General features: G+C 47.0%; 1 protein-coding gene across 1 annotated transcript in view; it reads left to right on the top strand.

The window, feature by feature from the left end:
* Positions 1–14820, top strand: part of RARG (retinoic acid receptor gamma) — a 128357-nt gene that overhangs the window by 50654 nt on the left and 62883 nt on the right. Inside the window, exon 2 of the mRNA XM_053373185.1 lies at positions 1190–1540. Within this exon, the coding sequence (XP_053229160.1) occupies positions 1366–1540 (175 nt within the window). The 5' untranslated portion in view covers positions 1190–1365. The remainder of the gene's footprint in view (positions 1–1189; positions 1541–14820) is intronic.

The following is a 14820-nucleotide window of genomic DNA, read 5'->3' on the forward strand; positions in this document are numbered from 1 at the left end:
ATAGATAGATGATAGATAGATAGATAGATAGATGATAGATGATATAAAGGTCTGGTTGCCAGACTGCTCTTGTTAGCCTCCTGGGCTGCCACATCATTGTAGTCTGTTCTCTACCCCCTGAAACCATGACTCTTTCTGGTCCTACCCTCCAGGACTCAATCCTGATAACTTAGTTCAATGCCAGGCCTGGTTCCTGAAAATCGGAAGGTCGTGGGTACCCTTGATTGTGTGGCAAGTGCATCTCATTTACCACCGAATAACCCCCCCCCAAAAAAAAACCAATCCCACACACCTGGTATTTTGGGACAGGATTTCCAGCCTAAGATGACTGGTTTCTGGGCATGCTTCAGCATCAACAACTCTTATTTTGGAAATTTATGACCACCCACGTCCCTAACTGTTTTTGCTAGTAGGTTTGTTGATGCTTTTTACCTGCACTGTGCCTGTAACCTTAAAAGCACTCTCACGTGCAGAAATTAAAAGAAACCAAGCTTTACCTTGTATGGAACTAAAAGTGGCACAAAAAGCTTTATCTGCTAATTTCAGTGTGTTCCAGGCTGTTGCAGGCACAGAAGGATAAATAAAAGGTTGACAATCTTATTCCCAGGTTCCCTCTAAACCTGTCCACTCAGTTCCCCCTTCCTCAGCTTCCTGCTTTCTCTCTATATGCATTGCTGTGGTCATTTTCCTGTAGTGGCCTCTTCACCTAATATGTGTGTTGCCCAATTTTGGGGGGGACGAAGACCTAAACGTTTAACTTCAAGTACAACACCCTCTGGGTGGCGCTGTGGGTTAAACCACATAGCCTAGGACTTGCCGATCAGAAGGTTGGCAGTTCAAATCCCTGCAACGGGGTGAGCTCCCATTGTTCGGTCCCTGCTCCTGCCAACCTAGCAGTTTGAAAGCACGTCAAAGTGCAAGTAGATAAATAGTTACTGCTCCAGCGGGAAGGTAAACGGCGTTGCCGTGCGCTGCTCTGGTTTGCCAGAAGCGGCTTAGTCATGCTGGCCACATGACCCGGAAGCTGTACGCCAGCTCCCTCAGCCAGTAAAGCGAGATGAGCGCCGCAACCCCAGAGTCTGTCACGACTGGACCTAATGGTCAGGGGTCCCTTTACCTTTATAACACCCTCTGCTAGAACACAACGGACATTAATGTGCTTCTGGTGTGCTTATTCTCTCCCATGCAGGACAGCACAACAGGAGGAGGAAGAAGAGCAAAAACACCTTCGCTGGGGGGCTGAGAACCCGCACAGACCACTATCACCATGGAACCACCTTCCCAGAGCAGTGACGGCACAACCCAGATCTTCTAAGGGGGATCTTGACTCTCTCTCTCAAGCCAGCCTCTCGTGTGCCCTCAGCCATGGCAGGAAACAAGGAGAGGGGCTGCTCTGGCGGAACCCCCCTGGCTCACGTGAACGGCTTCCCGCCTGCGGTCTACCCTTTCCCTTTTCCCAACCCGCACTTCGAGGTGCTCACCAATGGAGGCTACTTCCGGAGCTACCCTAACGACCTGCCCAAGGAAATGGCATCACTGTGTGAGTTCCTTCGGCCGAAAGGGGTGATGCTGGCGGTGGGCGCTTGGGGCTTTGTTGCCAGGGTGGTATGGATGCCAGGCTGACCTGACCACATAGAGATGCAGCTGCTGGGTGTGGAGTGTTGATTTCTGTTCTGGGCCCTGGAAAGATTTCCCCTGAAACTGTTCCAGCCAAATGTAGAGCAGTGTTTTAGGTCTTCGGATCCACTGGCTGAAAGTTCATAAGCAGCACTGGCTTGGTATAGAGTCCCTGGTAGGGATCTCACTGGCAACCAGTCGATAAAAGAGTTTTGGGCCTCAGCCTGGATTCTAGACCCCTTCTTCATAATGAGCTGCTTGCAGGGATAGGAGGAAAATGTCTCAGTCCAGAGCAAAAGTGAGAAGGAGGTTATTGTTTTGTACTTGTTTCTGTTTTTATTATTTATTTTGTGTGTGTGTTTTTATCTTGTACTTTTATGCTGTGAACCTCCCTGAGATCTATGGATGAATGGCAATATACAAATTTTAATAAGCATAAGTATACTAAGGAAAGCTATTGTAAGGCTGAAGGAGATGGCACCTGTAGATGCATTACACCCTCAGGGTTTTACAGTAGTGTCTAGACAATAATGAACCTGGTGGCAAAGGATTTGTGCAGGTGGACTCCTGCATAATACTGTATTTAGGGTTAGGTGCTGTATAGATTAGCAGATCTCACAGGGTGGTTCTTCTTCACAGGTTCTACACAAGAGATAGGCATCCTTAGCCTAATTTTAAAAAGTATTCTGCAAGGAAGCAGTTCAAAGAGTGATCTTGACAAAGAGTGATCTGTCTGTCCCCTGGCTGCTGACCATAGCTGTCAACTTTTCCCTTTTCTTGCAAGGAATCCAATTCGGAATAAGGGAATTAATAATAATAATAATAATAATAATAATAATAATAATAATAATAATAATTTATAACCTGCCCTCCCCAGCCAAAGCCGGGCTCAGAGCGTCTAACAACAGTAAAATAATACAGCATTCTAAAATCATTTCATTATAAAATCAGTTCAAATCAGATTAATGGCAACCATTGGGCTAGAGTTCTGTGAGGATTGCCAAAGGAGGGGGTCAGGCTGTGCCCTGGCCAAAGGCCTGGTGGAACAGCTCCATCTTGCAGGCCCTGCGGAAAGATGTCAAGTCCCACAGGGCCCTAGTCTCTTGTGACAGAGCGTTCCGCCAGATTGGAGCCACAGCCGAAAAATTTCCCTTGAAAAAAGGAAAACGTTGACTGTTATGCTGCCGACAGGTAAAAGTGAGAAAAAGGGGGTGGCAGGACGAGAAGAGGGGGTGATCTTTCTCAGTTGCCTCCTCTTGCCCTGTTTTCTTCTGGCTTCGTCCCTGACTAGGCCCGGCAGCACATGGCCCCCTGGACAGATTACCCCCAAAGGAATGCAGCCCTCAAGAGAAAAAAGTTTGCCCACTTTGCGTCTGTACTCAAAAGGGCAATTCTTATGAATCGACATTTGGACAGGTATTTCCACAGGGCAAATCAGTGCTGTGTGAGTGATCTGGCATACACTGAGATGGTGATTGGCCTCACCTTAAAAAATGTGGCTTGAGTAAGGTGGTAAGCCCACAATCTGAATCTGAACATGTTGGCTAAACTGTTGACTAGCTCTTTGAATTGTGCCTGGAAACTAACTGGCACAGGTATTATGTGGTCATGGCTGTCCACGCTGATAGAACCATTGCACCATTTTTTAAACTAGCTGGACAATCTTCAAGGGCGGTCCCATGCAAAGCATATTGTAGCACATTAGTCCAGAATTTACCAAACAGTGATGTGTTGACAAGTTCCTGGTAAATTATCAGGAAGCACGATTTAAATATGACCAGGTCTTGTTTCCAGCATGGAAGCTCTGTCGATATAGGTGTGCATGGCAATATTGTGGTATCAAAATGGCAAAGCCTCTTTACAGTCCTTTACAGCCTAGTATATGAAAACCATATCAGCCAAAAGATGTGCACCTTTTGGTGCTGAGTGCAGCTAGCTAAGAACCAAGCCTTGTAGCTTGCCTGAATAGGTGCTGCCTGTCATTTGACATGCCTATCACACCATCACTGGGCACCCGAAGTTAGAGTGGATTTTAGGCATATGTAAAGTCAAAGACTCTGAGCTCAGAATTATCACCAGACTGGAGGGTGGGGATACCGAACCCTGAACTTGAAACACATAGCAGTTCACGCAGCCATTTTTAAAATGGAACTACTGCCACACAGTGGCTTTCACAAGGCCATTTGGTTATGTCGAAACAGAAACCCACCCTCCCATGCTGTTTTGCCATGATGTCAAAAAACAAGCAGTTTCCAGGACGCAATAATTTTACGACTCCATGTGTGTGTGGAAAAGCATTCCACCTCATGGATATTTGGGGAGAGAATTCACAGTGGGTGGAGCGACTTGGCCCACACAGAAATCTTGGCTAGGAGCTTGACTTTTCAGGGAGCTATTTTGGGACGGATCCCACCCTGGGGAGGGCATCTGGCCTCTACTTTTTAGGGGACCTTGCGTCACCCTTGAGGAGCTTCTTTCCCCCAGTCTCACTGGAGGGGGCTCCAGGGGAAAACCTTAACTGTGGGGGTGCTCAGAGAAACCCTTTTCTTTGTGTGTGTGCATGTCTCTTGTGTACACGGTGCCTCAGTTTCACCAGGGCTTTTTTTGAACTGGGGTGTTAGGGGTGTTGTGCCCAGGGCTTGCTGGGTGTGGGTCTTAACTGGCTCCTGCCGGGTTCTGTGCTTCTGCTCCCCATACTTTGGGGCATGTTCCGACCGCTCTGCCCTTTCCCGCCCCAGGGTGTGCCCGGGCTCCGTGCCAGACCTCCAGGCTCGACTCCTCCCGCCTGCCAATGCAGGGATTGGAGCCCTACATGCTTTCTCGCGTGCGGGTTCCAGCACGCCAAAGCAGCGTCCCCACGCTGCAGGGCTGTCAGTCATTCATGCCTCCAGTTCACTGAACGCTTCTGTGCTTCAGAGCTGTGCGTATGTAAGCCTGCCTGTGCCTTTGTCTGAACAGCACTACCTTGGAGGAAGGGATGTGCCCAGGAAGCAAGGTGCCCTTGTCCTGGACTCTGCTGAACCAGGCTAAGCCCTTTCATTTTGACCTGGGCAGCCCCAGGTTACTTGGCGTCTTCTGTTGCTTTAGCTCTGCCAACTGCAGCCCCCAAGCTCCTATTTCCAACCTGTCTGCATGTTGTTTGTCCACCAGGGGGCACGCTCTGCGTTCACGTGACTTGCGTCACATCTAATTCAATTGCACTTCACGGGGGTGCCTGGGTGTCTTCTGAAATTGTGTTTTATTTTTTTATTTTTTTTAGCATTTCTTTTTTTTTTTATTAAATATTTATTGGGATTTTCAAGAAACACAGAACAAACAAGAACAAGAAATAGACAAAACAAAAAACAAAACAAAACACAAAAATACATAATATTCAAAACTAAACAACAATAAAAAATAGAAAAAACACATAAAGTTTCTGATACTTATTATTCTTAACCTTATTTCTCAGACCTCCTCACACCTCCCCTTCTTGTATTCCAATTTAAATTGTCAGTTCAGCAAGTCCTTAACTTATTTCTTTACCTTAACTTATACATTTGTTCTAACATACTATTGTTTTACTTTCCTTCTTTTTTCCCTTTCCTCAATTTATTTTTAACAATCTTATTTTCAATTAATTTAAAAAGAAAAAGCCAATTTTACCTTATTAAAAACACACATCAATACTTATACCCCATTAATTATTCTTAAACCTTTTTCCTAAAGTCGACCGACATTTCCCTTCCACGATTTACCCAATTTCCTTACCATTAACTAAATATAAAAAGCAAATTATCCTTATGTACCCTTTGGATTCCCAACCTCCACCCACCCTTTTCCCGGTTCCAGTCCCCAACCAATATCCATCAGTCTTTATGTTATTTATTTAGCCTGGAGATCTCACGTCTGAGGCCCTTATATCTCTCTCAGTTCCTTTCTGCCGGTCTCTTTGATGGTCCTTGATGTTAAACCCCAAGTCTCGGAGGGGCTCCGGCCCAACAGAATCCATGTTGCTTCCAGCCAGTCCTCCATACTTAAAAGCAAAGCCTATGGGGTGCTCCAACTCTTGTTTCAAATTTCTTACAGATCCAAATGTCCCCAAAGCTCCAGCTTTCACCTTCAACCAATTTGTAATCCTCAGGTCTTCAGATCTCCTCCAGAGGAGATCTCTCCATTTTCCAGACTCCCATTCAGACCAGGCTTTCCACATCCAATTTTTATTGTCCTTTTTTATCATCATGTCAGGCCTCATGTTGTAACTCTCCTTTAACTCCTGCAAATCTCCTGCTCCTCCTTCATTTTCTTCAAAAACAACACATTGCTCCATCGTTTCTACACTTTCAGTTTCATTTATTTGTTCAGTTGAATAGGCTTCCTGTTTCAAGTCCTTATCAGGCTCAAAACTGTTGTTTACTGTCCAGTGTAGTAGTGATACCTTTGTAGACAAAGCATTGTATTCATCTTTCAAGTTTCCCAAGAGAACGAGTGCTCTGTCCAATTCTGCTTGGAATTTACATACTCCAGTCATTTTTGTAATGTAGTGTCCCTATTACCCCTCTAGGGGGATTTTAGTTCCTTAATGTTCCTTACAGCTCAAAACCAAAAGTCCAGTTATTTTGTATCAGCCCTCCTTGTTTTCAACAAAGTTGTATCAAATAAACCAGCAGAAACAGCAGAAACAATGTTCTCTTTTTCCAGCTGACAACTAGCTGACTAACAGCTCACTTGACAGCTGTCAAAATCTTCCATACAACAGGCTTTCTCATAGGACGTTCCCGGGTCTCGGGGGGGGGGTGAAATTTCAGTCCCCAAATTCTTTTTATCCTCCAGTAAATCTTCTTATAGTGTCAAAACCGTGAAGTCAAGATCTTTCATTAAAAACAAGAAGCAGATTCTTTCGACCTTAGCTGCCCGGTCCTTTGCTTTAAATTGTTTACAAAGAGGGGGGGTGACTTCCTTTTTAGCCCCTTCCCGCTCGTTCCAAATCCAGAATTAATTTTTTTTTTAAAGTCCCAATCTCCGTATTACTCACGGGTTTATGTTTTAGAGTCCAGTCGGTCTTGGAAGAAGTTGGCGCTCTCTGTCAATGGCTTGCGGCTTCACTCCGTAGGCGAGGGAGTACTCTCAGCACCACGCCTCACCCTGCCTCCGTTCCGAAGCTTTTAAACAAGCTCCGTCGCGGATTGGGGGGGCGCAAATGGTGCCCGCCGAGTCTCTGTGTTCACAGGCATCCGCGCCTGTGATTTTAAGGGTCTCCGCTTCGCCGCAGCGGGCAGACCCAGACGCTACGGAGCCGATTCCCTCCGGAGCTCGGAGGGAATCCGCCATTAAACAATGGCGCCAACCCGGAAGTCCCTGTTTTATTATTGGTGTCGATCGCATGGAGTGTTTCGCAGCGCCCGAGGCATACCTTGGCTTTGTTTTCAAATCTGCTCTTAGCTGGAACGCAAGAAAACTAAACCGACTGCAGTGTGCATTTTAATTTCTCTTCCAAATTCTCCCCTGCATTAACAGCGTTCACATATCACATGCACACACGTCACAGCCGGGGATCAAATGTGCTGTTCATTGTCACCCTGACACTGAATTCTTTCTTTCATCCTTTTAATTTCTAACCTGCCTTTCTGAAATCTAAGGCAGGGAAACTTACACAAAGCAATCCAATAAATTAAAAAGTGCCGGTGCCACTTAGCAACCTAAAACCAGCAGGAAGATCAACATTAGCATAGCTCTTCAGAAAAGGTGGTACATTCCTTTTTTTCGAGCCTATAGATTGTTTTAGTATTTAGCAGCACCTTTTGTGGAGGGAGTGCCACAGTTGTGCTAACAATTAGAAGGCACTGCATCTTCAGCTTGTCAGCTTAACATCAGAAGGAGATGTCACAAAGCTGGCAGGGTCTCTCTTACCAATCTTTAAAGGTAGGGAATAACATAGGGGAAGAAGGTGTTCCTTTAATATTGGCAAGGCCCAGGGACTTTAAGGGTTAAACTAGCATCTTGAATCTGGCTCAAGACAAATGAGAAATGAATGGAGATCTTTCACTGCTCTGGAGTATTGTTCCGCCTGCAGCTTGTTGTTGTTTAGTTGTTTAGTCGTGTCCAACTCTTTGTGACCCCCTGGACCAGAGCACGCCAGGCACTCCTGTCTTCCACTGCCTCCCACAGTTTGGTCAGACTCATGTTTATAGCTTCCAGAACACTGTCCAACCATCTCTTCCTCTGTCGTCCCCTTCTCCTTGTGCCCTCCATCTTCCCCAACATCAGGGTCTTTTCCAGGGAGTCTTCTCTTCTCATGAGGTGGCCAAAGTATTGGAGCCTTAGCTTCACGATCTGTCCTTCCAGTGAGCACTCAGGGCTGATTTCCTTAAGAATGGATCGGTTTGATCTTCTTGCAGTCCATGGGACTCTCAAGAGTCTCCTCCAGCACCATAATTCAAAAGCATCTATTCTGCAGCTAGCCTCAGATAATCAAGGCTGCATTCTGTGCCAGTCCAAGGTCCTGGATCACCTTCAGGAGAAACCCCCTAAACAGACCAATACAGTGGCCCGAAAAATATAAGTTGTCAGGGAGAACTGAACTCTGGTAGAGTCAGCTTCCTTCCCTACTCCAAATCCCCAGGGTGTTGATACACTGCAGTTTGGTGATGGTAATTAGTAACCGTGGTTCAAGGTCACTTTCACTCATTTGATACCTGCTGGACAAGTCCTCAAGTAACAAAACTGATGGTTCCCAATGAAGGTGGCAGACTCCTTCAGGCAAGTCTTTGCAAATACCTGTTTGCATAAAAGCAATGAAATACTTATCATTAGAATAGATATGTGGTGGTGGCGGCGGCGGAGGCAGCAGCAGCAGGGTAGAGGGTTTGTATTATAAGGACACACCTTACATTTGTGTTTGCTTTCTACGTGGTGAGGTTCAGAAAGCATCTGCATATAGGGTTGTTTTTGTGCTTTCTTGTGTGTGGTTTCATGAGGGTGAGGGACTCTGAATCTCTCTCTCTTTCCCTGTGCCATAGTGAAACAGTGCATGTATATCTGGAAGATCCAGAACAGAGTTCAGGAAAGTTCAAAGGAGCTGGTAGTCTATAGCAGGACTGCTGCAATGCGCTCTACGTGGGGCTACCTTTGAAGGTGACCCGGAAACTGCAATTAATCCAGAATGAGGCAGCTAGACTGGTGACTGGGAGTGGCCGCCGAGACCACATAACACCGATCCTGAGAGATCTGCTTGGGTCCCAGTATGTTTCCGAGCACAATTCAAAGTGTTGGTGCTGACCTTTAAAGCCCTAAACGGCCTTGGCCCAGTATACCTGAAGGAGCGTCTCCACCCCCATCGTTCTGCCCAGACACTGAGATCCAGCGCCGAGGGCCTTCTGGCGGTTCCCTCATTGCGAGAAGTGAGGTTACAGGGAACCAGGCACAGGGCCTTCTCGGTAGTGGCGCCCACCCTGTGGAACGCCCTCCCTTCAGATGTGAAGGAAATAAGCAGCTATCCTATCTTTAAAAGACATCTGAAGGCAGCCCTGTTTAGGGAAGTTTTTAATATTTAATGCTGTATTGTTTTTAACACTCGATTGGGAGCTGCCCAGAGTGGCTGGGGAAACTCAGCCAGATGGGTGGGGTATAAATATATTATTATTATTATTATTATTATTATTATTATTATTATTATTTATTATAGCAGGAGTGGTGGAATCTATAGCAATCCAAATGTTGCTGGACTCCAGTTCCCATCAGCCCCAGCCAGCAAGGACAGTGGACAAGGAGACTGGGAGCAACATTTGTTGTTGTTTAGTCATTTAGTCGTGTCCGACTCTTTGTGACCCCATGGACCAGAGCACACCAGGCACTCCTGTCTTCCACTGCCTCCCGCAGTTTGGTCAAACTCATGCTGGTAGCTTCAAGAACACTGTCCAGCCATCTTGTCTTCTGTTGTCCCCTTCTCCTTGTGCCCTCCATCTTCCCCAACATCAAGGTCTTTTCCAGGGAGTCTTCTCTTCTCATGAGGTGGCCAAAGTACTGGAGCCTCAGCTTCAGGATCTGTCCTTCCAGTGAGCACTCAGGGCTGATTTCCTTCAGAATGGATAAGTTTGATCTTCTTGCAGTCCATGGGACTCTCAAGAGTCTCCTCCAGCACCAGGGAGCAACATCCGGAAGCCCAAAGTTTCCCCACCCCTTGCTGAAAGTGAGAAGGATGATAATGGGGTTGTGGGAGTGGATGACATAGACAGCTCATGTTTTACAAGGATGCCGGTAAGAAGGCAGAACCCTTAAATGTCATTGCCTCTTCGGTCAGGGAAGTTCATGAATGAGTAACCATGATGGTTCCTCTTCCTCCTAATCAAGGAAGATCCATTCAGGACGCAGGAATGAATTCCTAACTAACCATCAGAGCAGTTCAGCTGGGAAGGTTTTCCTTGAACCTGTTCTTGAAAAGCTCTGACAGGTTTTCGGCCGAGGTCTTAGGGTGGGGTCATTTAAACGTTCCGTTTGGGTTCTGCCAAAGCTATATACAGCGCACAGTGCTTTGCGCTGCGTTATAGCCGGCTCCCTCTAGTGGATGCCTGTGGAACAACTTTGTTGCTTCTGCACTATCCGAAAGCTGATGTGATTCTGTCTGATGCAGTATCTCTCAGGTGACCCGAAGCAAAGGAGGATGGGGCCTTGTAACTTCAGCAGCGGTATAAAAACAAACAAACACGGAGGGAGAGGAGCGGTGTTTCTCAAGCCTTCATGTCAGCCTGCACCTGCCAAAAATCCTTCTCCTGTGTACCCCTTTTAAGAGTCCCGGTTCATCTTTTACATCCAGGCACCCTGAGTGTATTGACCTGGTGGAAATGACCCAATGCAAGCATATTTGTGCAGCCTGCACAAAGTGCTCGTCTGTTTGGCTTTCTTTGCACCTGGCTCCTGAAAATCTTTGCATATAAAAATGTAATGGAACATTAATCATTTAAAAAACTCCCCTACACAGGGCTGCCTTCAGATGTCTTTTAAAGTTTGTATAGTTACTTATCTCCTTGGCTCGTGGGTTGCATAACTTTGTACCCGCCAACATTTCTCTGATGAAAGCAGGGGTGTCCTGCCATACCCTCCAATGTTTTTCTGATGAGGGACGTCCTAAGGAAAAGCGGGACATATCAAATCAGAAACTGGGATGGCTTCTGTAAATCTGGGACTTAGAGGGGCACTTAGAGGGTCTGGGAATTGATTTGAAATGCAACTCTGCTTCCACCCTCAGGACTCATCTTAGTGCCTCTGAGCATATGGAAAGTGCCTCCCCACAGTCGCTGACTAATCATGGCCAGGCCTCGCATATCTGGAACAGGAAGGGAATATTCCAGGGCGAGAGTGATTAAGGCCTTCCAGGCCAGTTTGAGCCCCAGTAAATCGGCTGTTAGGACCGAAGCACTGCACTCGCATCCCTGACTTCTCATCTAACAGCCGTCTGAGGCCCAGGACCGTGCTGGCTCCTCAAGCTGTTAAGTCCTTTTAGTGGCCGGGCCCCCGTTACGAGCGTTGAGGCCTGCTTTGGCCTGCACTGCCTGAAATGAATTGGGACTCCCTCCTGGCCAGCTGAATGAGCTGGCAGGGCGGCTGGAAATAATTATTTCATCTGGAAAGAGAGCGAGAGCAAGCAAGGCCCAGGCAGAAGGGAGCAGTGCTGTCAGTTTCTCTCCCCACTCCGCTCCCTCCCATCTCTCTCTCTCTCTCTCTCTCTCTCTCTCTCTCTCTCTCTCTCTCTCTCTCACACACACACACACACACACACACCTCACACCTCTCACTCTTGGATGGCTCCCCCCCACCCTCTGAAAGTCTGGAGATCCCGTCTCAAAACATCTTTGCTCCTCCCACGCTGCAGCCAGAAGTAGGGGAAGAGTGCTGGATTATAGGTCAGTTGAGATCAAAAAACGAGAACGGGAAGACTGCTGCTTTGTTTCCTGGACACAACGCACATCCTTTGCCATTTTCCTCCCTGCTGCAGAAGCCCAGACCTCCTACCCATTCGGGTCTGTTTTCCTCAAACAGAAGGATCTAGAGTTGCGGAGCCTAGCTCTCTCAAACTGCCTGCTCTTCAGGGTTTGCACAGATGTTCTGTTTGTCTGTTTTCTTTGGAGCAATGGGCGCAACATTCTCCTTATAGCCATACAACATGTTAGCCTGTCTTTCATTTTGTTGTTGTTTAGTCGTTTAGTCGTGTCCGACTCTTCGTGACCCCCTGGACCAGAGCACGCCAGGCACTCATGTCTTCCACTGCCTCCCGCAGCTTGGTCAAACTCATGCTGGTAGCTTCAATAACACTGTCCAACCATCTCGTCCTCTGTCATCCCCTTCTCCTTGTGCCCTCCATCTTTCCCAACATCAGGGTCTTTTCCAGGGAGTCTTCTCTTCTCGTGAGGTGGCCAAAGTATAGGAGCCTCGGCTTCAGGATCTGTCCTTCCAGTGAGCACTCAGGGCTGATTTCCTTAAGAATGGAGAGGTTTGTTCTTCTTGCAGTCCATGGGACTCTCAAGAGTCTCCTCCAGCACCATAATTCAAAAGCATCAATTCTTCGGCGATCAGCCTTCTTTATGGTCCAGCTCTCGCTTCCATACATCACTACTGGGAAAACCGTAGCTTTTACTATACGGACTTTTGTTGGCAAGGTGATGTCTCTGCTTTTTAAGATGCTGTCTAGGTTTGTCATTGCTTTTCTCCCAAGAAGCAGGTGTCTTTTAATTTCGTGGCTGCTGTCACCATCTGCAGTGATCATGGAGCCCAAGAAAGTAAAATCTCTCACTGCCTCCATTTCTTCCTCTTCTATTTACAAAGCACCCTAAGGAGGGAGCTCTTTGCAGTGGAGCAGCAGTGTGTGTTTGTTGGTGGGGGGAGAGAAATGGGTGTTTTTCACCCTTCCCAAGTTCCCCTTAGACCTGTGTTTGCAAGGTGAACATGGTTCTAGAACACTGGTGGGCTAAAAGCAGGGGAGGGGGATGACAAGTGTCATGAGAAAAGTCACTGGCTGGGGAAAGGTTAAGTACCATTCCCCATGCCCCTTCCCTACCCTTCTACAATGCATCTCTTCCCAAGAGTGCTTCGCAATGAGGAAGGGACTGTTGGGCTAATGATGTGCTGTTCTACTTGGCCATTAGTATTATGCTGGTGTTTGTGTCCAATTCTACAGTTGAAGCCCAAAATCCCCATAAATGGAGGGTGATGAAAACACCTGTTCACTTCCTTATAAATAAGAGAGGGTAAGGAATAGGTGTTTGTTGCAGTGCTGAAGTGGGATGCACACATTTAAATGATAAGCAAATTGCAAAGAAAAACGTTTTTGCAAGTGGCAGGAAATTCGTGCAAGAGAAGTCTAATTTCATGCTTAGTCTGGTTAATAAAGGTCTGTACTAGAGCTCCTCTGGTAATGCAGGAACATGCTTGCTCTGGAAAGAACAGACACAAATTAAAAGCAAACTGGGTTACGGGGTGAGGACATGCATGTCTTGCCATTAATGATGACACAGGCACTAGCCAGTAGCTGCTTTCGTCAGTCATGCAGCCATCTGGCACACAGCAATCTCAGTGGCAGTGAAGGGGCTAGCTGTGTGAGGAAGAAGCCTCACATTTAATCAGCAGCCGTTTAATCAAATTTCCTTCTAAAATGCTAGAAGAATGAGACCTCGCCACAACAGAAGCATCACTCAGAGGGAAGATATCCTTATCTCTTGCAACAAAACGGTTCCAAATGTGGTACTGTTTTTCCAAAGGAAAAGCCTTTACAAAGTCTTATTAAGCTGTTTTTGCTGGGCTTCTTTGTACTGTACTGGATGATGCCAGCCGTGGTCTGTGTTGAACCTGCCTAGGTTCAGGTTCCAGGAAAGCAAATGCAACATACACCAACATCTGTTAAGGCAAGCCGTCAGGGGGGCATGGTGTCATCAATATGCTGATGACACCATAGTTCTCTTTCTCGGAAACATCTGAATCAGGAGAAGCAGTCTTGATTCTAAACCAGCATCTGAATGCAGTAGTTGGCAGGATGAGAGCCAACAAAGTGATATTTCATCCTGGTAAGATAGAGGCTTTGTAGGTGACCAGTTCCCAGGTCCAGGAGTTAAAGAATTCACTGGTTCTGAATGGGCTTTTCCTGCACTGCAGACAGTGCCTACGTAATGTTTGGTGCAGTACTTCCTTCCCCTGCTGTTGGGCAAACTTCACTGTGTTCCTTCCCCATTTCGTTATCCCCAGTCCACTAAGATGAGCAGACAACCTTGTAGCAGCTGTCCATTGGAACTGGCCTTGACTCTCCTGGCTGGGAGACGCTCATGGGGGAGGCCAAGTTTACAGCAGCTTCTGAAAGTGCTGCATGCCCCTTATCTCCATCCCTGTTTAATATTGTTCCTCCTCCTCCGCAAAAGGCAGCTACTGGTGCTAAAGAGATGGGGGAGCTGGCCAACTATACTCCTCTCCCCCACAGGGCAGCATCCTTTGGTGGACAAGCAGGAAACAAGAGCAAAGACAGGACTCTCCAGGGCGGCTCTGTTTGAAAAAGTTCTTTATTGTGTACCTAGTTTTGCTTAGGCTAATCCTCAATCCCTTTGCATCCATCCCTCCTAGCTTTCCCATTATGATGGGTTGGCCTGCAGTATCATGAACCTCACAGCTGCCAAAAGCTGAGCGGGTACAAGACAAAACTTGGGACTTTTTCCTGGATGGCTGGTTTTGTAGGAGAAAAAGAAAAAGGATAGTTGTTGCTAATTTCTTGTGCAGGAGCCATATGTTTTCTTCCAAGGAAACCTCTCTGGGGTTTTGTGGGGTGGGGTAGAGAGTATGCATTTTCCCAGCAGTGTGGTTTGTGGCAAATGCTGGTCCTACTCAGAGTAGACCTGTTGAAATTCATAGACATGACTCACTTGGCTCCATTAATTTGGGCGGATCTGCTCTGCATAGAATTGGCACAGGATACTACTACCCAGTGGGCCAAGGTTAGGGGCTTGTTGTGGAACAGTGTCCTTTTCAGAGGGGCTAGTGTCCACTGATCCTGCATTTTGGCAGGAAGCCGGGTGGGCGAATGGGCTCTAGAAAGCAAATTAGCTGTCCCCCCCCCGTCCCCCTGCTTTGTGCTTCCCCCTCATATTCTCGCTCTTGAATTCTGAATGTTTCAGTGTGTTTATGGCATCAATTTGGCTGGAATGCAGGAAGGTGCCTGAGGCTGTTCCCGTCTCCTCTGATGGCTCCAGA

Source organism: Podarcis raffonei, chromosome 2 (genome assembly GCF_027172205.1).
Source record: "Podarcis raffonei isolate rPodRaf1 chromosome 2, rPodRaf1.pri, whole genome shotgun sequence".
Classification (NCBI taxonomy): Eukaryota; Metazoa; Chordata; class Lepidosauria; order Squamata; family Lacertidae; genus Podarcis; species Podarcis raffonei.